The 26,275-nt window shown below is 39.9% G+C and overlaps 1 protein-coding gene across 1 annotated transcript; it reads right to left on the bottom strand.

The window, feature by feature from the left end:
- Nucleotides 1-15,094: 15,094 nt before the first annotated feature.
- LOC124287159 (ependymin-related protein 1-like) lies at nucleotides 15,095-25,092 on the bottom strand. Its single transcript, XM_046723641.1, has 6 exons — nucleotides 24,967-25,092; nucleotides 21,505-21,615; nucleotides 21,265-21,358; nucleotides 19,885-20,061; nucleotides 17,646-17,744; nucleotides 15,095-15,175 (listed from the first exon to the last, which is right to left on the bottom strand). Exons 1-5 carry the CDS (start codon nucleotides 25,090-25,092, stop codon nucleotides 17,656-17,658), a joined length of 597 nt encoding a protein of 198 aa, XP_046579597.1. The 3' UTR covers nucleotides 15,095-15,175; nucleotides 17,646-17,655.
- Nucleotides 25,093-26,275: the final 1,183 nt, after the last annotated feature.

Raw genomic sequence — 26,275 nt, 5'->3', positions numbered from 1 at the left:
GTTTAAGTACAAAGCAGGACTTGAAACTGACAATCTGAGTTTGCACCGGTTTCCGTCTGATCCAGTCATCCGAGAAAAATGGATGCAGTTTGTTTGCAACCCACAGACGTAATAACATGTCATGTGTACAAGTATCACACCTGCCTGTCTGTGTAATTACATAATGTGACAGAGACAGAACTCAGGTGCACGAGCCATAAATCAATGTATTTTGTTTATGGTGTATAGCCTGATACGTTTCAAGTTCAAATTGCATGTGGTCAATGATTGAAGTCGTGTATTGCATATTGTCATTAGCAGACAGACAGGCAGACACATAGGTGTCAATAAAACAGTCACTGAGTTTTGTCTGTGACAGAGACTGCTTATCACAATCAACATATTTCTCTATGTTTCCATAGACATGTATTAAAACATTTCAGTTTTCAGGCTGAGCAATTTTTAACAAAGAAATAAGTATTTCTTATGCTACACTTTCTTGAAAACTTGGTCTGCAAATTTGCCAACCCCCCAAAAGCAAGATGTGAAAACAAAGTATGGGGCCAGTGTATTTTTATTACTGCAGACCAAAGATGCTTGTAATCACAAGAAACAGCTTTTGTTCTCCAACTTCGGCCACAGCGATAATCCTTGCACGCATCACTTGCTGTGTTTTTACGAGTTGCCTTCCCGGTTCAAGCCGCGCGAACATAATCACTGCGCATGTGCTATGGGCGCAGCGCAGCACAGCTGTTGAAACCACTTTTTGCCCCAGAGCTGGGGTGAAATTAGTGAATCATTTGAACTCAGATTTCGCGGGGTTTTTTTCATCGCGTTATTTTTCAGCTTTATAAGTTGAATTTGCATTTTTGATAATTTGTTACTGTAAGTCCATACCGAAAGGCATCAGAATCTGCAAAGTTGTGTTTTGCGTTGCATGTGACCTTTAATTGTAATTGTAAACCAAAAGTCACTGTGTTCTTTAATCTGATTGGTTGAAAAACGTGATCAAATGGTATTTGATTCCCGGAAATTCTCTGCGTATTAATACATACAAACATCGCTCACACCATTGTATTGTTACGTCGTCAGCTGTGATGACGTCATTAAAATCATATTGTGACGTAAAGTCCGAATGACGTCACAAATGAGCAGTTCCAGATGCTACCATGGGAGACAGCCGAAACGGCCGGCTGATGACATTTCACTGCTGTACCCGTACTCGATGTCAATGAGTGCAGACACAAAAAACGTGTGTGGACCTTTTGGTTTACTTTTGTGTTTACAATGTCGATAAACATCATGTGTTGGCGAATTTCCGGATGTTATTGAGTATTTGAAGTACGGGAATATTTCAGTTGAAACCTCCGGCTGATGCCGTCGGTTCCAAATGAATTCCCGTGCTTCAAATACTCAATAACACCCGGAAATTCGCCAACACATGATATTTATCTCCTAAATACTTACTACATTTTAGCAACTCATGATATTCAACAATGTGGACATGTACATGTTATTTTCTTGAGCTGTAGCGATCTCAACGCTGACAAACACAAAATACATATATATCAGAGAGAGCAGATTGTTTGTGTGGCCACCCTACTGCAGATGCACATCATTACTTCTTCGTATGTACCAGATTTGATTCTGTAAGAGCAAATAAATTTTATTATACCAGTGGCTTTTCATTAGAAACAAACTTACAAGGAGATTATTCCATGAACCCTAAAACTCAGTGTGATATCTTAAAATCAGTCCATCAATTTATAATTGAAACTAGACGTTTTAATTGAACAAATCATATATTACAACCTACAGTTCTCAAAACTATACTACTTTTGATCCCGACTGCAAATGCCATAAATGTATACAACCATCATGATCGTAATCATTTGACTACATGTCATAACATATATTTTCATTAGCCACATGGGTACAATGTGCTGGAATATTGCTAAAAGTGGCGTAAAGCTAAACTCACTCACTCACTCACTATTTTCATTAAATATCCTTTTTTCTTGTCATGATATTGTTTCATAGATCTGTGTATATTGGATCGGTCTTTATTTTCGTTTTTTTTTTTTTTTCATGAAATATATATGTTTAAACAATTTTCTTGAGCTTCTCTCGCCTCCATTCGTAGATCATTAACTTTAAAATGATGTAGTAATATTCTTAATTTACAAAAGGATCTGATCAAGGCTTTGTCATAAAGAAGCTTTTAATCTGTCCTTGGATTGCGTAGATCGATGCTCATGCTGTCGATCACTGTTTGTCTGGTGCAAACACCATTATTTACAGAACGCCACCATATTGTTGGAATACTGCTGAGTGTAGAGTTAAACAGCCAACCAACCAATATGTGTCTTTGGGTGATTGTTTCATCAACGATTGGGTTATCAACGTAGATCTTATCATCCTTGGTTAATTATTTAATCAAAGATTGGCTTATCAATGTAGATTTTATCATCCTTTGGTAACTGTGGCATCAACGATAGGGTTATGAAAGTAGATTTTAGCATCCTTGGGTAATTGTTTAATCAACGATAGGGTTATAAAAGCAGATTTATCATCCTTTGGTAATTGTTTAATCTAGGATTGACTATAAAAGTAGATTTTTCTTTTTCTTTTGTAATTGTTTAATCAACGACGGGGTTATAAAAGTAGATTTTATCATCCTTGGGTAATTGGGTAAACAGCTGCGATATAATACACAGCAGATGTTTCCGTGATATCCTATATTTTGGTTCCTTTACCTGAATTGTGTAACCATAAGTAGTGACTTAATATCATGTCTAGTGCATATTTGCACAAGTACGGTAAATGTAACATATGTTATATTTGACTTAGTAAAGTACAGATTCTAGTACTTTTGTTGGGTTGAGTCCCATCCGGGATTCGAACCCACACCCTCAGGTGCAAGTCGCGGTGGCTGAGCGGGTTAGGCGGTTGACTTTGTGGGCTGTCGATTAGGTGCCTCACTCTGAGCTCGAGGGTGTGGGTTCGAATCCCGGATGGGACTCAACCAAACAAAAGTACTTGAATCTGTACTTTACAAGGAAAGTGTAATCCCAAATATAGCATATGTTACATTTGGCCACTTTCTAAATGGCTTTGTGTAATCAAGGTAGGTACATGTTAAGACTCCTTCCAAGGTGTAATCCTTTTAACTATTCCGAAAAGAATCCAGATTTGGGGTTTGGGAAAATGTCTTACTTTGAGTAGGGGAACTGCTTAGTGGGGAACATTAGCAGCAATGGATGCGTATGTAAATCGTGTTCATGTTCACTACTTTTCTGCGGAGTTGACTGGACCGTAGTCGAATTGTTGATGTATAGCGAGGCGACCAGGCACTCGTCAAGACTCACCGACCTTGTGTTTTTGGTCTTGCGAATACACTTCAATGGCCCCTCATCAACTCAAGATTTGCATCTCAGTTTTCGTTTAGCTCAATATTCATTGGATCTGTTTGCCAAATTTAACTGAATACCGGTCCCTTATAAGTGCATGGCAACCCGTTGCAACCCGTTGAGCACCCTTGTCAGCACAGTTGTCGTGATCGAGTACAAGGGGAATGAACTTCTAGACAGCAGTGCAAGGAGGGACACATGTCCACATAAATCACAGAACCTTTTTTGTGTCTTTGTGTTTTTGTGTTTTGTGTGCTGGATTTCCCACACCAGGAATTTTGCTTATGCAAGGATCTGTCACATGACATCCATATGTTGTTAGGCCCACATATATGATGCGTGATATTGCAAGAATATTGCTAAAAGCAGCGTAAAACAACACTCTTTATTTGATAATGCTAATTGTCATTTTCTTGAAAAGTTATCCCCATTTGTACAATCTGCAATATTGTATTTTTCCATATTTACATATAGCGTTGAATACAGTGACTGGGCAGACCTGATGACAGCTAGGGAGGTGTCTGGAAGCGTACATCCTCGATAATCTTCACGGTATACGTGCCGTCTTGTCCAATCAGGTGTCTGTGCTTGGAACTTGAGCGTACCAATCGCAAGGTTGCTAATCATAACTCACGTCCGCTTCTTTTATCTAACCGATTAAGCACAATTGTTGCAGAGGTACCCTGAGAGAGGTAGAAGGAGTTCTTGCATGTATTTTTTGAAGGTTTCAGACCTGTCAATTTGTCTATATGATTTTCCCCTAAATCTGAGTCGCACAGCGAGCAAACCTCCGCGGCTGCGGCCGCCATCTTTGTTGAAACGGCAAGCTCGGTTGTAACGGCTTATCTGATTGGCTACTGTGTGATGGCAGGCCAGCAAAGGGAGGTAATACAATTATCGGGCCCGAGTCATAGATGCAACCAGGGTACTAGTAAGATTCATCGGAACGTATACCCTGGAGATTATCGAGGATGGGAAGCGTAATGATGTAGGCGGTAGTCCAACCCTTGTGCCAATCACCGTAACAACCCAACGCTATTCTGATGAAATAAATTCGTGTACAGAGTTCTCAAGATCTTGCTATTGTCATATTACGTGTAATGGCTACGAGAGGACACGTGTCAAAATAACATACCTCTATTGAGCATTATACCCGTGAAGATGCGGATTGGAATTGATCTTCAGCAACCCATGCTTGCCGTAAAAAGGCGACTAACGTGATCGGGTGGTCAGGCTAGCTGACTTGGTTGACACATTTCATCGTATCCCAAATGAGCAGATCGATGATCATGTCATATTACGTGTAATGGCTACGAGAGGGCACGTGTCAAATAACATACCTCTATTGAGCATTATACCCGTGAAGATGCGGATTGGAATTGATCTTCAGCAACCCATGCTTGCCGTAAAAGGCGACTAACGTGATCGGGTGGTCAGGCTAGCTGTCTTGGTTGACACATTTCATCGTATCCCAAATGAGCAGATCGATGAGCACAGAGTCGATTATTTACAGACCGCCAACATATGGCTGGAATATTGCTGAGTGCGGCATTAAACAATAAACCAACCAACCTCAGCAAGCTGGATATGTTGACAGCTGCTGAGAGAGACTGCTTTTCTTGGCTGGGACACTTATTTTTGAATTGGAAACATGAAATAAATGTGCAATGTCAGTTCTGAATTATCATTTCTTTTTCATTAAATCTTACTCGGGCATAGTTGACAGTTACTGCGTCATTAGTGTTTAAGATATACAGTAGGCACAACAGCTCCGCAATTATTCTACTTCAGTGTCCAAGAAAAAGAACGCTTCCTTATATTCATATCAGAAACTCGTTCCAAGCAAATATGTCACTTTCGATCGCTACAGTCAATCAGATAGGGACATGCACATCCTCCACTATAACGTCGTCGGTCATAGTGGCATGACGGGTTTCTAGGTCTTGCATCGTCAATACGTGGCGGGCGGTTCGACAGCCTAGTGGTTGAAGAGTTCGCTCGTCACGGCGAAGACCCGGGTTCGAGTCCAGACATGGGTACAATGTGTGAAGCCCATTTCTGGTGTTCCCCGCCGATATTGCTGGAATATTGCTAAAAGCTACGTAAAACTAAAACCAATCACTCAATAGGTGGCTCTCATGCGTATTGCTGATCAACTAAGATTGAGAATTGTCCAACTGAACGAGACTAATTGGCCAATTTTTATATATATTTTTTCGATAATTACTAGTATATCCTGAACCTGTCTCTTTCAGCAACCATTGCCACATTGTAACTGGGCGTTTGCTCAACGCGGGGTGAAACAATTAATACTGGAAGTAAATCACAGCATACAGATTTGTGTGACAACAATTATTTCGTTTAACAAGAATAATGTCGAGGTCGAAGCATTATTTGTTTGTCGTGATAGAAGTAAGACGTTTATGTCCCATGTGCAGATTTTACGGTGACATTTGCCTCATTCTAACAATTCAGTTCTCGCACCTTGGCTGTCACAAAACGTTGATCGAATAGCAGCCTTTCCATTTGACCCACATGCAGGCTGGTTCGTTGTCTGATGGGGTCTGTATCCCTGTCCCGTCGATATATCCGATGAAATACGGGTTGATGGGGTAACCTAATGGTTAAAGTGTCCGCTCGCCATGCCGAAGACCCGGGTTCGTTTCCCCACAGGGGTACAATGTGTGAAGCCCATTTTGGTGTCCCCCGCCGTGATATTGCTGGAATATTGATAAAAGCGGCGTAAAAATCAACTCACTCACTCACTTACTCACTTAATGAAGCAAGTCTAAACTTACCCCTTGTCTGAATCTCTCTTCCTTGTCACTTTTAAGTTGAAATGTAGTTCTTTGTTTCTGTCAATATGTTTTTGTTTCCAGATACTACACATTAGACTCGCTCAAAACCTGAACAGTAACGCACCCATAAATCTGACTGCGGCAGAGAGAAGATATAGTTGTGTCAGAGATTTCTTCTGATTCACGCTTTTTCTAATTGAAATCTGAACCAAACGCAAGTGCAACATTCAATCGTTTTCACGTCGTGTCACTTCAGACTCTCGGTCTCATTCTCGTGTTGCACATGTTGCTTCATATAAATGTGGGAATATATAGTACAGATTGTTAGTTTCGTTTTACGATGATAACACTTGTCATGGCAAGGCTGGCAACGCAATCAGCACTATTTCACTCAGTACACGTCAGATAGTTTTCATTAAGGGATTATTTCCGAATGAAACAGCTGACAAACGGGAGGACATTACTGTTCAGAGTTTTACTGTGGTGTACATATTTATGTATGTTTCCTTTGTGTTTTATGCGCACCCGTGAAGATCCGGGTTAGAATTGATTTTCATCTGCAATGAATGAGATAAAATACGCATCAAACATGTATCCTTGTTGCACATGCAGCTCTATTGATGTATAATGTTGGGTTAAGATGTCAGTGTTATGTTTTATCACATGCTGTGATATAATGTTCAGCTTAGATTGGTCCCGCCAATGGAATTGTTTAACGTATACACAAGTATGTACCCTTCTGTATGTACAGCTGTAAATACCCTGATTGTTAATTTGATGACAATTCCTGTTTGATCATGTCTCATTATAAAACACTGCTGATTTTATAAAACTATTGACCGAGCTGAAAAATGTTATACAAACGGGGAGTGAGTGAGGATGGTTTTACGCATTATTCCCCAGCAACATCACGGCGGGGGTCACCAGAAATGGGCTTCACACATTATGCCCATGTGAAGAATCGAACCCGGGTCTTAGGCGTGACCTACGTACGCTTTAACCACATGGCTACCCCACCGCCCCACGGCGTGACGAGCGAACGCTTTAATCACTAGGCTACCCCACTGCCCCGTTATATAAAAGGACATTTGCTCATTTCAGCTAATTTCAATCACGAGACGTAGAGACAAGCATCGTCTACTTGCAAAAGAAAGTAGATTTAAATTTTAGGAGACGTTTAACGTCATAGCTGACAAGATACAAGCACGACAGACGAGGAATTTTACAAAATGCAGTTTATGGTTGTATTACGGGGCAAAATAAGGGCCTAACCATGTTGGGGTCACTGTATAGTAGTTAAGTTAATGAATCACGGAAATGAAAATGGAATGCGGTTTTCGTAGTACACGAAGGTCAGAAAATTTGCTGCGCCGGAGTGAGTGAGTGAGTTTAGTTGCACTCAGCAATATTCCAGCTATATGGAGGCGGTCTGTAAATAATCAAGCCTGGACCAGACAACCCAGTGATCAAAAGCTTGAGCATCGACCTGCGCAGTTTGGAACCAATGACAGTCAGCAAGCCTGACCACCCGATTCCTTTAGTCGCCTCTTACGACAAGCATGGGGTACTGAAGATCAATATTCTAACCAGGATCTTCATGGGTCTCGCTGCGTTGGAGGTTTTAGATTGCTTCCAGTGCGTTTGCGTAGTATCTATGAACTTGTCCTGATACTAATAGAAGATAAATTGAAAGTTATGGAAAAGTGGGAAGAGAAAACCTGTCGTAACTCTATTCTTATCATAGGCTTACGAATGGCTTTTTGCGGATCGGGTCCCAGATGTTTTTGTTAAACCTTTTTACTACTACTACTGATGATAAACTAAGATGCTTGCAGTTCAGGCATTTGATTACACTGACTATTGTTAAAAGGCATTTGTGAACTTTCTGCAAGATACAACCAGAATCTATAGCTTGTCACGATGGGAGTGAGTGAGTGAGTGAGTGAGTGAGTATGCACTTTTAGCAATATTCCAGCAATGGCACGGCGGGGGATACCAGAAATGGATTTGACACATTGTTTCTGTGTGGGAATCGAACCCCGGGTCTTCGGTTTTACGAGCCAACGCTTTAACCATTAGCTGCATTAAGAAAGAATGAAAGTATCAAGCCTTCTCAATCAAACATATCATATGTAACAGATGTTTGTGAACAATTGGCTGAATGTGATGGCACCACTGTATATGTTATGATCGTAGAACCTGTATACAGAAACTTAAATGCGTCAGTGTGTCATCCGGTTCATACTACGTTCAACAACATCCACCAGTATTGCAATATACGCTTCACGCAAGAAGTACCGTGGAATCAAGACTTGTACCTGCAAGACTATATCCCTTAACTGCCTGTTGAAAAAAGAGCCTAATAAAGCACAAAGACACCCATATATTTACATAACAGACAATGATATATACTTGTTTGCATATGGGCGAATAACGAAACCCATGTTGTAAGTACTAACATCAATAAATTAATCCCATCCTCCTCTTTGAAAATGTGGGGTCGATGGGATAGCCTAGTGGTTAAGCGTTCGCTCGTCACCGAAAAGACCCAGGTTCGATTTCCCACCTGGGTACAACGCGTGAAGCCCATTTCTGGTGTCCCCGCCGTGATATTGCTGGAATATTGCTAAAAGCGGCGTAAAAAACTCAACTCACTCACTCACTCACTCACTGAAGCAAGTCTAAACTTACCCTTTGTCTGAATCTCTCTTTCGTGTCACTTTTAAGTTGAAATGTAGTTCTTTGTTTCTGTTAATATGTTTTTATTTCCAGATACTACACATTAGAATAGCTCATAACCTGAACAGTTATGTGTTTCCATTGTGTTTTATGCGATCCGTGAAGATCCGGGTTAGAATTGATCTTCAGCAACCACCGCTTGTCGTAAGAGGGGACTAACGGGATCGGGTGGCCAGGCTCGCTGACACATGACACATGTCATCGTATCTCAGTTGCGTAGATTGTTACTCATGCTATTGATCACTGGATTGTCTGATCCAGACTCGATTATTTACATACCGCCGCCATATAGCTGGAATATTGCTGTGTGCGGCGTAAAACTAAACTCACTCACTCCCTCGTTTTGTTTCTTTGCGATAATTTTCACTGTGATTTTGCCATATATGCAATAACAATAGAACATAGGATCTTCCTCTGAAATCTGGGGTTAGTTTTAGCCGTTTATTGTGTGCTTTTATAAAACTGAACTGTCACGAATGTAAGCCCCAGAGTTGGCTCTGTTTACAGAACTGCACTCTCATTTTCGAAACGAGCTTCATCTCCTCGTTTCTCCCAGTCGATGAGCATGTCCTCATGCATACCTATTGACGATGATAACAACAGGTGCTCTCAAACAGGCGAGCAAAACTCGTCCACTGGTAGGATTCACCATAAACACATGCAAAGGCAGGGAAATTGTTCCCCAAAACACAAATAGGGAAACCTCGTCCATGCTTCCAAGACTCTGAATGCTGCTAACTCCACCAAATATTCTTCGAGCAAGAGTCGCAAGAATATACCTGAAATCCTCAGTGATGACAATTACAGGCATTTAGCCCAAATCAAAAAGCGAGATGACGTAATTCGTACTAGTTCTGGATTAACGTTCATTTTTAACCGTACGATTTAAGATTCATTGCAATTTACAACAGCTTCTGATAAATAGTACCTGCTTAAACATGCTCACTTCCTAAATGCAGGATGTGATAAAATACGCATCAAACATGTATCCTTGATGCACATGCAGCTCTATTGATGTATAATGTTGGGTTAAGATGTCAGTGTTATGTTTTATTGCATGCTGTGATATGATGTTCAGCTAAGATTGGTCCCGCCAATGTGATTGTTTAACATATACACAAGTATGTACAAGAGTTGTAAATACCCTGATCGTTAATTTGATGACAATTCGAGTATTATCATGTCTCACTATAAAAGACTGCTGATTTCATAAAACTATTGACTGAGCTGAAGAATGCTGTTCCCCTCGTTATTCAAACGGGGAGTGAGTGAGTGAGTATGGCTTTACGCAATATTCCCCGGCAACATCATGGTGGGTTACACCAGAAATGGGCTTCACACATTATACCCATGTGTGGAATCGAACCCTGGCCTTCGGCGTGACGAGCGAACACTTTAACCACAAGGCTATCCCACCGCCCCGTTATATAAAAGGACATTTGCTTATTTTGGCACATTTCAATCACGAGACGTAGAGACAAGCATCGTGTACTTACAAAAGAAAGTAGATTTAGATTTCAGGCGACGTTAAATGTCATAACTGACAAGATACAAGCACGACAGACAAGGAATTTTTAAAAATGCAGTTTATTATTGTATTACGGGGCAAAATAAGGGCCTAACCATCTTGGGGTCACTGTATAGTAGTTAAGTTAATGAATCATGAAAATGAGAACTGGATGCATTTTGAAATGATACAAGGAGGGGAGCAGTTTGTCTGTGAGAACGGTTTTCGTGGTACACGAAGGTCAGAAAATTTGCTGCGCTGGAGTGAGTGCGTGAGTTTAGTTTAACGCCGCACTCAGCAATATTCCAGCTATATGGAGGCGGTCTGTAAATAGTGAGTGAGTGAGTGAGTGAGTGAGTTGAGTTTTACGCCGCTTTTAGCAATATTCCAGCAATATCACGGCGGGGACACCAGAAATGGGCTTCACACATTATACCCATGTGTGGAATCGAACCCTGGCCTTCGGCGTGACGTACGAACACTTTAACCACAAGGCTATCCCACCGCCCCGTTATATAAAAGGACATTTGCTTATTTTGGCACATTTCAATCACGAGACGTAGAGACAAGCATCGTGTACTTACAAAAGAAAGTACATTTAGATTTCAGGCGACGTTAAATGTCATAACTGACAAGATACAAGCACGACAGACAAGGAATTTTTAAAAATGCAGTTTATTATTGTATTACGGGGCAAAATAAGGGCCTAACCATGTTGGGGTCACTGTATAGTAGTTAAGTTAATGAATCATGAAAATGAGAACTGGATGCATTTTGAAATGATACAAGGAGGGGAGCAGTTTGTCTGTGAGAACGGTTTTCGTGGTACACGAATTTCGAAGGTCAGAAAATTTGCTGCGCTGGAGTGAGTGCGTGAGTTTAGTTTAACGCCGCACTCAGCAATATTCCAGCTATATGGAGGCGGTCTGTAAATAATCGAACCTGGACCAGACAATCCAGTGATCAAAAGCATTAGCATCAATCTGCGCAGTTGGGAGCCGATGACATGTGTTAACCAAGTCAACGAGCCTGACCACCTGATCCCGTTAGTCGCCTCTTACGAACAAGCATGGGTTACTGAAGATCAATATTCTAACCCGGACCTTCACGGGCCCCACTGTGTTGGAGGTTTAAGATTGCTTCCAGTACGTTTGCGTAGTATCTATGAACTTGTCCTGATACTGATAGAAGATAAATTGAAAGTTATGGAAAAGTGGGAAGAGAAAACCTGTATATAACATGTCTCTAATAACTCTATTCTTATCATAGGCTTACGAATGGCATTGTGCTACGAACGTTTTGCGGATCGGGTCCCAGATGTTTTTGTTAAACCTTTTACTACTACTACTACTACTACTACTACTACTACTACTACTACTACTACTACTACTACTGATGATAAACAAAGATGCTTGCAGCTCAGGCACTTGATTAAACTGACTATTGTTAAAAGGCATTTGTGAACATTCTGCAAGATACAACCAGAATCTATAGCATGTCACAATGGGAGTGAGTGAGTGAGTATGCACTTTTAGCAATATTCCAGCAATGGCACGGCGGGGGATACCAGAAATGGATTTGACACATTGTTTCTGTGTGGGAATCGAACCCGGGTCTTCGGCTTTACGAGCCAACGCTTTAACCATTAGCTGCATTAAGAAAGAATGAAAGTATCAAGCCTTCTCAATCAAACATATCATATGTAACAGATGTTTGTGAATAATTAGCTGAATGTGATAGCACCACATATGTTATGATCGTAGATCCTGTATACAGATAATTAAGTGCGTCAGTGTGTCATCCGGTTCATACTACGTTCAACAACATCCACCAGTATTGCAATATAGGCTTCACGCAAGACGTACCGTGGAATCAAGACTTGTACCTGCAAGACTATATCCCTTAACTGCCTGTTGAAAAAAGAGCCTAATAAAGCACAAAGACACCCATATATTTACATAACAGACAATGATGTATACTTGTTGGCATAAGAATAGAACTGGGCGAATAACGAAACCCATGTTGTAAGTACTAACATCAATAAATTAATCCCATCCTCCTCTTTGAAAATGTGGGGTCGATGGGATATCCTAGTGGTTAAGCGTTCGCTCGTCACCGAAAAGACCCAGGTTCGATTCCCCACCTGGGGACAATGTGTGATGCCCCTTCCTGGTTTCCCCCGCCGTGATATTGATGGAGTATTGCTTAAAGCGGCGTACAAACCAACTCACCCATTTGAAATGTGCTCTTTTGTGTGTACTATTTCTACTTTCATTAATCAATACAATTGGTTTGTGTTGAAAAAAATGTAGAATCTACACAGACATGCATACATAAAAAAAGCATATGGAAAAAAACCTGGAGAAGATATTGAAATTAACAGATACAGCAAGCAGGTAGACTCCCTGAATTCTGTTGCTGTTCTTCCACAAATGGCAGTTTAACCATGGATAACTCGAAGTAATGGTATAATACCCGCCAATTTTAACTATAAACCTATTGTCTTGTATCAATACAGAAAAGAATGCATCACGTGTCATATCTTTGAGTGACAATGGTACCAGATGTCAGACCTCCATCTTTGTCTGTTAGATGGCTGAGTTTGTGTGTTGGCGATTAGGTGCCTGGCTCTGAGAGTGTAGGTTCGAATCCCGGATGAGACTCAACCCCTAAAAGTTTTAGAATCTGAACCTAAAAGAGAAAGTGTCATCCCAAGAGGAATTGTGAAGACTTGTAGGCTTGAGAATGTTTCAATTTTTTTGGTCTGAATTTCTGGTTTGTGGGTATACCTCACCACCATTTCCAAGAAGGTGAGCATTACAAAATTGGAGAAAGGTTATCTCCCAAAACGTAGACAGCCATATCTTAGACAGCCATAACTTAGACACTAATGAAGGGGATTAATTAAGACAACACCCATGTCTGAAACGGAACAGTCCTAATTAGTGTTCCTGCTGAGTAGACCTAGCTTGTATTGATTAGTAAATGATATGAACTGTAAAAGGGGGATTAAGTTGAAAGATGCATGATATGTTTTCATTTGAAAACAGTAACCAGGCGCAAGCGATTTGCCATATAGTTCTGACTAACACTCCACAGACTAAATGTCCAAAATGAAATTAGGGTCTCAATTCCAAACTGGCATTGTTTTTATCCAGTCAGATTTCACACAGCCTTACACAAATATTAAGTTTTAAGGCTCTTATCCTTTATAAACGTTCACTTGGGAAATGTGTATTACGAATTACAATAAGGAAAACAGTATTAATATTCCACCAAGAAGAAATAAGTAAAATGGGGAACAGCACGACGTATTTCGCATTTAGAATACTTTCATGAAACCATGACCCAAAGTCTGGCGCGTGCGTGAGTGTGCGTGGCAACACTTATGGACAGGACAATCTGTCAGAACACTACACCCAAACCGGAAGCTGTCGCCATTGTCAACGAATGCTTGCCCAAGGTCTTGCAAGACCTGTTCTTGATTCATCTGTTGTCGCACTTGTCTTCTTAGGTCATTGGAGTGGCTTCAAATATGGGTAGTATGGGAAACAATGTCGTCATGTTGAAATGTCAGTCCAGTGCCATGTAGATTGAAGTTGGTCCCGGGAATGTATGGCAGCAAGATTCACCTGGACGACAATCAATTGAGATCGACCACAGTCCCTGAATACATGAAATGCTGATGCAAACAAACAACTCCATTTAAATTGCAAAGGAACCCCAGTTACCTCAGAAATTCAGAAAATGAGGAAATCAAGAACCTTGCCTCACCTAGGCCCTTATTCTCGAAACGTTCGTAGCCCTACGAATTCTTAACATTGATCGTAGCCAATGTGTTTAAAATGGGCTTAAGAAGTTCGTAGGACTACAAACGTTTCGAGAACAGCTAGCCTGGAGGTTTTGCAATGCAGAAAGGGTTTGGCGGAAAGGAAATAATGTGGTTCAGGGGCTGGGAGACAGACAGCATATGGGCTCTCAGACTATGTATTGTCTGACGACGTCAGCGCAGTACTCGTACAACTGCTGCGACGAAATGTCCAACATAAAGCCTGCCCATGGCACTCAAACTTTGCTGATTTGTAAATCAACTTGCTTTATGATTATTTGATGCATCTTCTTTTCAACAATGTCAGTGTGTTTGCATGGCTAAGTTGATCATGTAACTATTACTCATGGCTTAGTTGATCATGTAACTATTACTCATGGCTAAGTTGATCATATTACTCATGGCTTAGTTGATCATGTAACTATTACTCATGGCTTAGTTGATCATGTAACTATTACTCATGGCTAAGTTGATCATGTAACTATTACTCATTGTTGGTTCACGATTTTTTCATGTTTTGTTATAATGTTTTCGAGTCGGTCTCCACGACCATGTTCAAACAGCTTACATTGTTCAAACAACATTTCAGTTAGTTTTCACTTAAAATGGACAAATCTGCTCTATTGCATTTTGACAAATGAATAGTTTTGTCGGAAGGAGGAAAGGGGAAAAAACTCTCCATTCTCTAAATATAATATTGACGAAGTTGACAAACGAAAACAATATGGACGGATATAAGCACAATAACTATATAATGCTAAATCTTCAAATGTTAGACGTGCCAACGTGTAGCAATGTCGAAAACGTAAATACACTTTTTTTTCTGAAATGCTTTTTATTTGTTATGTCATGAATAACTTGCAAGATACACATTTTTACACAGATCCTGGTCCTGTTTCGTTTCAGCAATGTTCTGAAAGAAAAATATATACATGTTTGGGTAATTGCAGAGCACATATATTTGGCCAACGGTATTTTTTAAAGTTATGTCCCATTTAGGATAATAATTAAACTAAATACACATGCTATAATTTCCCGACGCAGCTCGTCTTCTTGAAACAAAATAATTAAAAATACGTTATGAGTGTCATTACATGTTGCAGGATAATAATGTAAATACTAATGGAATAAAGTAAAGATACACAATCAGTAGGCAGATTGCTGCCGTGTAAATGGGAGGAAAGTCTATGTTTATTGTTGAATGTACCAATGAGCGTTTGATAATCACTGTTGTGCTGTTGGGTAAAAAGACAGGATTTGATGTTAACCGAGTGAAGGATTGGAATTTTATGTTGACTGTGCCATGGAATAAATGGATAGTAACTGATGTTAGCTCTGCCATTGAGTGAAAGGCGGTAGTTTGATGTTGTCTGTATGATTGAGTGAAAGTTAGTTTTTGCCGGTTGTGTCAGTAAAGGAAATGTGAATATTTAGAGTGCACCTTTGTGTCCTCGAGTGAATCGATATTATTTTATTTTCACTGAGGAAAATGTTATCAAAAGCGATAAAATAGAATTTGGAAATTACTGTTTCTTTGTATGAATGTCATTACACGTTGTGGAATCATCATGTAAATACTGATTAACTTAAGTAAAGGAACATTGTAGCCATACAATTTCACTGTCATGTCATGGGGTGGAAATGTATGTAATGGAGAGTGAAAAGTCAGTTTTAAATTTTCAAAAAAGAAAAAAGATAGTATTTAACGTTGATTGTGGTATTGAAATATCAGTATGTTAAGTTGTACCATTGAGTACATGGATAGTATTTAATGATGACTGTGGCACTGAGTGAAAAGCTGGTGTTGATGTTGAGTGTGACATTGAGTGACATTTGTCTTTTTATGTTCATGGTGAGAGAAATATGAGTCTTTTAATTTCACTGTCGTGTCTCAGATTGACATATCGTCATGTGAGTGAAATTGCTGGCAGTGATGTTGCATGTGCCATTGAGTGAAACTTCTCTTTTGTGTTCATGATGAGAAAAATAAGAGTCTTTTTATTTCACTGTCGTGTCTCCGAGTGAAATATCGTCATGCGAGTGAAAATGTTGGCAGTGATGTTGAATGTGCCATTGAGTGAAACTTCTTTTTGTGTTCATGTTGAGAGAAATATGAGTCTTTTAATTTCTCTGTCGTGTCTCCGAGTGAAATATCGTCATGTGAGTGAAAATGCTGGCAGTGATGTTGAATGTGCCATTGAGTGAAACTTCTTTTTGTGTTCATGTTGAGAGAAATATGAGTCTTTTAATTTCTCTGTCGTGTCTCCGAGTGAAATATCGTCATGTGAGTGAAAATGCTGGCAGTGATGTTGAATGTGCCATTGAGTGAAACTTCTCTTTTTGTGTTTATGTTGAGAGAAATATGAGTCTTTTAATTTCTCTGTCGTGTCTCCGAGTGAAATATCGTCATGTGAGTGAAAATGCTGGCAGTGATGTTGAATGTGCCATTGAGTGAAACTTCTCTTTTTGTGTTCATGGTGAGAGAAAAATGAGTCTTTTAATTTCATTGTCGTGTCTCTGAGTGAAATATCGTCATGTGAGTGAAAATGCTGGCAGTGATGTTGAATGTGCCATTGAGTAAAAACTCCTCTTTTTGTGTTCATGGTGAGAGAACTATGAGTCTTTTAATTTCATTGTCGTGTCTCCGAGTGAAATATCGTCATGTGAGTGAAAGGCTGGTGGTGATGTTGACTGTTCCATTGAGTGAAATTTCGATTTTATGTTATAGGTTAGCATTTGATGCACTGCACAGTACTGCGAAATAAACAAAAGGCACGTGCGGGATTACAGCTGGTGTTAGATGCTGATTATGTCATGACGTGAAAGTTTATGTCCATGTTCACGGTTGTGTCAGTGAGAGAAATGTGAGTCCTTACTGTTCACTGTTATATGTTCGAGTGTATCGTTGTTATTTCATTTTGACCGAGTGAAATGTTAGTTCATAATCCAAAACTGTGTTCCACTGGAGATATTCTTGTGAGAACAAACGATATCTCCTAGGAGATACCGTTTTGACAGTAGATTTTGCCCTGACAATGCTATGTCGTCATGAACTTGATGACGTCACAATGCTATGACATCACTGCACTGCAAGTCTAATGGCAGAACTGTGTTCAGAGATTTACATTTTTCATTGAAAACTTATGAAGAGTGAGTTTTGATGATAAATATAATCTCACCCTCGTGTCTTCTGATATCAAATATATCAACACTCGTTGATCAATGTAAAAATATTTGTAACTTTATCAACTCGTGTTGATATAATTGATATCAAAAGACACTTGGGTGAGATTTTCTATTCATTATAATTAGATCTTAGCTTATTGTTTAGTGCACTGCACTCTTTTCCAAAATAAAAATATGATATATATCGATATGCTTACGGTATCGGGCTCAGCAATATGACGGAATGTCGAAGAAGGTGTCGTCCCTGAGGCCTTGATAGAAGTTGTTGTAGCCGACAGTGTAAAGAGAGTTTCCTCCTGGAGAGAAAGCATATATTTCACAGTCAGCAATTTTGCCTTGTTGTTCCACGTAGGAGTGAGTAATGACACATTTGAGCAGCGTTACCTGAATATTACGGGCCCACAGTTGGCAGGCAGTTGGTGAGGCAGTTGGCAGGCAGTTGTTTATCTCACCGTTTATGCTGACATTCATCGTGAGAGACCCCCCGACATTTTGTGGCCTCTCACAATAGTGACCAGTTCGAAGATGGAATACTAGCTCATGAAATATATTGCAGATTTTAGATTGGTCGGTCTTTTATATGCTTTTCGGTCTTTTCGAATTTGCTAAAGATACCTACCGTCATTAAAGGCATTAATTCAACAAATCCAAACAATATTAAAGAACCGAAAAACATAAGTCAGAGTAGAAGTGAATGAACTTAAAAAGATTTCAGTCCCACAAAGTAGAATTAAAACATTGCCAAAACAAACATTAACCAAGAACGGTGGTTTCTTTTGCTTTTCACAGTGTAGACTCGTTCGCCGTTTAATGTTCATTTAGCATGAATCGTACGTGCCATGGCATAGGTGTTCAGATACAGTCTAATTACACTAATTACTGCAATACAGTATCTCACTCTGCATAAGACCTATCAACCCCTTAAAAGTTTTCTTTCGAAAAGAATTCGGCTTGACGTCTCTGTCATCAGAATTTTCGATTTTAACGAACAAAAACCTCAAAATTTCTCTCGAAAGGAAAGGATGAATTATATACCCCCAGCTATCAATCGCCTTTCATTGAATTTCCATGCAGATCTGGTCATTTGACTTCGATGTCGAAATTCAGACAGATATTCTGTTCATGAAGCCTCGTTCGATCGTCATGCCGAAGACACGGATTCGATTCCCCACTTCTGGTGTCCCTCGTCGTAATATTGCGGGAATATTGCTAAAAGCGGCGTAAACGTAAAACTCACTCATTCGTTCTCTCGTACCGAGGATTAAAAGCTCCGGCACGCAGATTTTTTTTGAATTGTAATAAAGAGCTGATTCTAAAGAACTCGGTTCAAAGCTGATTGAAAACTGCACCAACTCTGTCCAAAATTCGCTGAGGCGCCGTCGTCTATTCGAAGGAATGTTAAAAAAACCGGCATCAAAACAAATTCATCCTTCTTTTAAGCATGGAACTGATAAATCCTGAAAAACGAGGAGAAGACGCCAACAGATCCTCCCACGCTTTCTAAATTGAGCTGACACAGCATAATCTACAGACATACTGATCAAACTAGCCTAACAATCTTACCCTTTTCAAAGATTCAGCTCACAGTCAGCGACATTTCTGATGCTAAGTTCAAACCGTGTTCGATCGCTCGCAAATTCATCCACTCACCCAATACCGCAGTCACGCACTAAATCCCCCAATGTGTGAAGTCCATTTCTGGTGTCCTCCGCCGTGATATTGCTGGACTATTGCTAAAAGCGGCGTGAAACCAAAATCACTCACTCACTCAACTCCAGACCCTCAAGGAAGGGTACTGTAGAGTGACTGAACATGCATGCACGTCGTCATTGAGCGAAATATTCTCAAGCACGACGTTGAACCCAATTTCACCTCACCTATTTTCCCTTCCGCCCGGCCCTTTTCTGTACATGTAATGCAGAGGCCCAAATAAAGCAAGTCTAGATTAATGAACAAGTTAATCTCAAATCTCAATGTTGCTGCTTTTGGGTATTAAATCTGATAAGTTGTTTCTTTCAAAAGTATTTATTTTCAGAGACTAAGCGTTCTTTTACATATAATATGTACAAGGGAGTTTGTACAAAAATAACCATCTAATCCACGAAATGTTTGAAATTCTATATGTATGGTTTTTTTTTTATTTATATTCTCTTTTCTCGATCTCTTGAAAAAGTATCCCTGCATGATAGTGGAAATAGCGAGTCATGTCACTCCACACGAGAGGTGAATATCATGACAAATTTAACATCGGGAGACCAAGGTCGACATAATGTTATTTGCAAAGCTAAAAACTCTGCACCCGAATCATGGTTATGTATTCATGTAAGGTTACCAAATACATACCGGCTACGACAATGTCACAAGGAAAACAAAAGCAAAAAAAACCCAAAAAGCAAAAAAAAAAAGCACTCCACCCCCTCACTCACCCATACCAACCTTCGCCGCCGACTGTAGTCGTGGTACTGATGATTGGCACGCAGCCGTCTTTTGTGACGGTAGTCTCGACGATCTGTTGCCTGCCGTCGAAGGCGGTGGTTTTGTAGGTGTACGACAAAGCATTCAGCCTGTTCCGATTGTAGCCGTAAAAGAGAGGGCCCAAAGAGACAGCGCCACCTGAGATAAAAGTTACTTTTTAAGATAGGATGCGACTATTTCGTATTAGGTGTGGAGAAGGTGTAACACATTCCAAAAATGCTCCGAAAAGTGTCTAGTTTGTCAAATCACTGCAGGAAAATATTTACTATATTATTACAAGCATGACATGTGCGATTGTTCTGTATAAACGCTTCATGACATATTGTGGACATGGTTAGAGATGCACCCATTGTTAAATATAACAACTCGCCCTAACATGGCTGCGGAGCCTTATCTGGATTGTAACCTATATGGCACTATATCACACCACACTTCTCTAGAAATAAACAATGCATTCCTCTCAATAATACTATCAGTGCCCAGGGAAGCTCCCATATATTTTATTCTTAAAAAAAATGTATTTAAATTGCAATATTAAATTTAAAAAGTTCGTATGAATTAATGCAACGTTGCATTAAATCGACTCTCGCGCCCTCTACCGGTCGAACATTATTTCAAGCGAACCCCATAGAGTTATGTCCCTTGGAGCGCTCTTTGCGAATATCCTAAGCACAACTTCTGATTAAAAACAGTTAGGCAAACACCGACAAGACCGCGTGCGACAGTTTTCTATGCACGGAGCAATTGTGTGCTTTACCTTACAGTTATTATGTGAACACATGCAATGGGCTGACATCTTACAACCTATCAATGTACTTGAATGTGAAACATCATGATCTTTACTGGTTGATTGTGTTAACTGATTCTTTTACGTGTATACACTGCTGACTTCAACCACTAGTTTACCTCTGCCGTAAAACATTATGCTTTCACTTTTGCTCACTCACTCACTCTACCTATGGGGCCAGAACTAGAACCACTTCAAAATCTTGCGAGTGTTGGAACCAAGCAGTTAGAAAGAAAAGGGCGGGCAGTTCTTTGTAAGTAAGAGGTTTCTGAGCGGATATACACGTTAAGCTGCTGTTAGCTAGCACTCGAGTGATCACGAATGTGTCAGCAGTCTTCTAGCAATACAGAAGAGGCCTGTAAATGATTGAATCTTGACCAGATAAACCGGTGGTTGATAGCGTAATGACACACAATCAATATTTCGATCCGTAAAAGTCACCGACCGTTATAAGTCGTCTGGACTTTTAAAGGTTACTAGGTACCTACTCTGTTTGGAGTCAATCGAGAGATAGAACGTTCAAACATTTGTCTAAATATTTAACAATGACTTACTTGGAACACAGACATTCTCCTGATCCTCGAATTGTCCTTGAACGGGGAATGTTGTACAAAGTTTCGACTCTGTATTGATACTGTAACCAAGCTTCTGCAAACAAATCATTATTATTAAAAGTTCTGCTCAAAGGCAAAAATCATTTTTGACACACAAAGGAATGTTGCATAGTCCACTGAGACACCATACGACAACTTATCCTGGATCCAGTCGTAAAGCATTTTGGAGGTTATCCTTACCTTCTTGTAGTCGTAGATTACTTTGGTGGTCCCTATGAAATTGTTGTCGTTCCGGTTGCTGCTGATGAGGTACCTTTGGTTGGTACCGTCGTAGACGAAGGAATGCAAAGCCTGGAAATATACACTAATATGACTCGGGGATATTTTGAGTTGTCAGTTTGGAAAGATGTAAATTCAGACAATATTTCTTAAATCTCAAATTCTCCGAGACAAAATGATAAAGCAATTGCAGAATCAGAAGCAGACCATTAATCACTTTCCTACAAAGCCCCAACATGATGCTGAAAACCCAAACTAACACGAACAAACTCGAACAAGATAAATGTGCCTCTAACTAACAAAACATATGCATTTCCGCATTACTGATATTCAAAAGTTGTTGCTACTTTCGAAAAATGCACTTCAGGTTTAAAACATCAGTATTGTTTATCTCTCAGACTGACTGACTGACTGAGTTTGGTTTTACGCCGCTTTTAGCAATATTCCAGCAACATCACGGCGGGGGACACCAGTTAAATGGGCTTCACACATTGTACCCATGTGGGGATTCGAACCCGGGTCTTCGGCGTGACGAGCCAACGCTTTAACCACTAGGCTACCCCACCGCCCCTTATCTATCAGAGCAAGACATATTAACTGAAGGCTATCCTGTGCTGCGTTTCCTAATTTGACATATAATATCCAGCTTGAACTTCTGATAAATAGTAATAATATTTCTAATTAAGAAACTTGAAAACAGAAGAGAAAAAACTTATATTTATTAGCCAAATTCATGATCATTCTTAAATTATTTTCATTGCTGTGGAATGCAAAAAGTAAAGCTTATCAGCTTCAGTGCAATTATGTCCAAAATAATTTGCCCGTTGAAGATACACGAGTGCAAATATATTCCACACCGGAGAGATCAAAATATTACCAACATCTCATATCTGTTTTACACCCGACCCGTGAAAGATCCGGGGTATAATAGGTCTTCAGCAACCCATGCTTGCCACAAAAGGCGACTATGCTTGTCCTAAGAGGCGACTAACGGGATTGGGTGGTCAGGATCGCTGACTTGGTTTGACACATGTCATCGGTTCCCAATTGCGCGGATCGATGCTCATGCTGTTGATCCCTGGATTGTCTGGTCCAGACTCGATTATTTACAGACCACCGCCACATAGCTGAAATATTGCTGAGTGCGGCGTAAAACTAAACTCACTCACTCACTGTTTTACACCCAGTGGTGATCAGTACATACTGCGCGGAAAGGCGTTGGAAAATATAAACAGTCTCCAGTTTAAGACACTGCATTTATCACTTTCGTATAATAAATACCCAAAGACGATAATTGCAAAGGACAGTTATTTTTTTAATGTATAGACATCATTCATTTATCATCAGGATATCGCCTAAGACAGTTGCCCCTTTGTTTCCATTTTTCTCGCATGGAGTAGTTAAAACTCAACATAGATAATTATGGGCACATTGTTTTGATGACGTTTTCAGCTAAATTTAGTTGTCACCTTGTCACAAAACAAGGCACTTCTAGGTTCAGTGACTACATAACCTCCACAGCTCATAGCTGTCCGATAGCTGGCACACCTCGGGGCGGTGGGGTAGCCTAGCGGTTAAAGCGTGACGATTACCCACATGTGCACAATGTGGGAATTTCTGGTGTCCTCCGCCGTGATATTGCTGGAATATTGCTAAAAGCGGCTTAAAATCCAACTCACTCACTCACTTGACCAGTTAAGTTCCGGTAACGTTACATCATGACATACATGAATAACGCCAGAGACAGAATTATCCAAACAGATTCAGTTGGGCGTGGAAAGCCAAACCAGCTATATAAATTGAACATGTCACTGAAAATCACGATTGACAAAAGGTGTTCGCGAAAAAGGGTCAACGCCTCCTAATCTATCCGTCTCATACAGCTCTCCCAAGTTTGCTTAAAACATGGATGTTTGAGGCATGACGTTGCATGATATTGCTGGAATATTGCTAAAAGCGGCGTAAAACCCGACACCCACGGCAGAGCGCAGCATCTTGATTCTAATTTTTCATCCTTTTTCAATGTCTTGTCCATACATTTTACTTTACATTCAGCATACATTGTATTGATGAAAGGTATCTCGGAAGTGTAGACTCGCTTATTCGTGTATTGAAGATATTATAGGAACTTTTTTTCATGTACTTTCGGGTCTATCTATGTTATGTTTCTTTTGTGTTTGTCGTCATTTGTGTCACCTTACGAATTGTACATAACCGGTTGTAAATGTTTTTTCGTTTGTTTGGTTGTTTAACTCCGCACCCAGCAATATTCCAACTGTATTACTTTTGAAAACAATCCTGTCTGGACCAGACAATAATGTGATCAACAACAAGAGCATTTACGCAACTGGGATACGATGACATGTGTCCACCATCTTCACGGATCAAATGTGTATTGGTACCTTTGGGAAGCTTATGTTCAGTTCTTCATTTTGGTACTTACATCTTGGTTAACCTGACTTTAAAAACACATTTCCGGCTATTGACCTTCTTCTCAGGAGCACAGCTCCTTGACAATTTCATACAGAACCAAAGACGTAAAGTAACTGGAATTAAGGGAACGTATTTGTTTGCTTACATTTTTACATGCAAACAATATAATCTGATACGCCAGTCCACGTGGTACTGCACAATGCTGCAATAGGGTAGGCTCATGACGAAATAAAGATGCTAAAAGCGAAAAGAAAAAGCTTCAGCGCCACTGAGAATGATAATAATGCCATTTGATTGTGATGTCATGGTGACCGATGATGCCACATATCGATGACATCACAATGGTCTCAGAAACCTACAAGAAGACTCATCGTTCTATCGATTACCGTATGTGCTAAAACAGAAAACATCAGTTAGATTTTGTACTTTGGTCAAAGAATTTTGATAGGAATAGTCTGGTAACATGTCCTCTGGGAGCACGAATCGCGAAGGTCTCTGATTTCATGTGTGATATATAACCTGATGTAATGTCAAAAATAATCAATCAAGAATTGAAGAATAGTAACGAGTGAGTGAATGAGTGAGTATGGTTTTACGCCGCTTTTAGCAATATTCCAGCAATTTCACGACATAAATGGTTTCACACATTGTACCCATGTGGGAAAATAATAATTAGGAACCTGATTTAATTTCCGAAATAATTATGAAGAGTGTACATATAACGTTATATCCCTACGCCAAAATTGTGTGTCTTTGGCGGACAATTAGAAGCTTTAGGAACAAGAACATGTTTATATTGTTTAACTGACATTTACATCAGAACTGTCGAACGCTCCTGCATTTAGAGAATTGGAGAAGAGATTATTTTCATGCAATTATATATTGTTTTGTTTCAGCGAAGGCTTTTTAATATCACACATTTCATTCAGTCTGTGACAAGCCTGAAACAGTGGTTACATACATGTGTGTGACAATCATGGTTGTACTTACACTCGCCGTGGTCCTTGAGTTGACAAAGGTGATATACTGGAACGCGCTGAATTGCTGAGGTGGACAACAGATGCTTCCAGTGGCAACAGACAGGCCAGCAAGGAGTAGTGCTACTTGCAGGATCATTCTGGAAGGGTACTGTTGACGATGTATCTGTGCCAAGTCCTCTGCCAAACCCATCCTGTCAAACACAATTGGAATCTCTTTTATCCACACAGAGAAGCATCACGTGATGCAGCTATAGAGCTCAGATGACATATTTATACAGCATAAAATCCTTTAGAATATAAATAATATGTCATTATTTTTCGAAAAAAACCGACAAAATCTATTCATGTAATACTTATGTGAAGGACAGTAATATCACATAAAAAAGGAACAACCCTCCCAGGTGACAGTCCTGTCAGTCAATGGTCTAGATCTGCCGGATCAAGACATGATTATTCACAGGTTGCCTTCAAACAGCTGAAAGATTGCACTGTGTGTCGCGAATACAACACAATATTCAGCCTGAAGCCCCTGAACATCTGCAGATAAATAAACCAGGTGGTTAGGTCACTGAAACAGTGATCTATGGACGGTTAATTAAAGTCAAGAGGTATTCCTTTCATGTGTTCAAAATATCTTGTGAACATTATCCTGTTTCTGGGAAAATATACAGGCAAGAAATATTTATCAATTGAACTGAATACGAACTTATAATCTACCGATATATCCTGAAGTTCTATATCACACATGGCTTAGCGATAGGTACGCTGTGATGCAAAACAAGGAAGTCTGTTTCAGCTGACACACTAATATAATATGAAACGCCGTTGAAAACGTTGAAAGCAATTTACTTACTCAGTAGCCAGGCCAAAAGAAAGAAAAGAGTCTGTCTGGAAGCAAGTTTTGTGCACAATCAAACTTGAATTGTAACTGAATCACAAACTTGAATTGTCACTGAATCCCTCAGCCAGAGCAGTGGGCAACTAACCGCTCTATTCCTAAAATAGAAATGCTTTGCGTGTATCCGGTATAAGGATATATATTTTTATTTAAGTACAGTTTTTCTGGTATGTGTGTAAGGTAGGAAATATATTTGCAAACTGTCATCTCAATGCTTAGTTGTCCCGACTAGGATTACAACGACAGATTGCTTTCCCCGCTAATCTCCCTGAGATTTCAGTGTGAAAGAAAAAGAAGGTTGCTCAAAGACACGTGTGTGAATGTGACTCGTGTTGACCAGTTGACTGAAACTTATTGAATATTGAACCCATAGGTGGAAACGTGAAGCTCTTTCATTGAATATTTTGACAGGGGAACAAGA

This window comes from Haliotis rubra, unplaced genomic scaffold, assembly GCF_003918875.1.
Source record: "Haliotis rubra isolate DU_JTF1 unplaced genomic scaffold, ASM391887v1 Scf4, whole genome shotgun sequence".
NCBI classification, from domain to species: Eukaryota; Metazoa; Mollusca; class Gastropoda; order Lepetellida; family Haliotidae; genus Haliotis; species Haliotis rubra.
This window is presented reverse-complemented; position numbering and strand designations above follow the sequence as displayed.

What these genes read in the sequence shown, in the direction of transcription:
- LOC124287159 (XM_046723641.1), bottom strand. Translation starts at nt 25,092, where the DNA reads ATGATCCTGCAAGTAGCACTACTCCTTGCTGGCCTGTCTGTTGCCACT. An exon ending in TAATCTACGACTACAAGAAG is followed by an intron (nt 21,359 to 21,504) that starts GTAAGGATAACC and finishes ATTTGTTTGCAG; the next exon opens with AAGCTTGGTTACAGTATCAA. An exon ending in GACTACAGTCGGCGGCGAAG is followed by an intron (nt 17,745 to 19,884) that starts GTTGGTATGGGT and finishes CTTTCTCTCCAG; the next exon opens with GAGGAAACTCTCTTTACACT.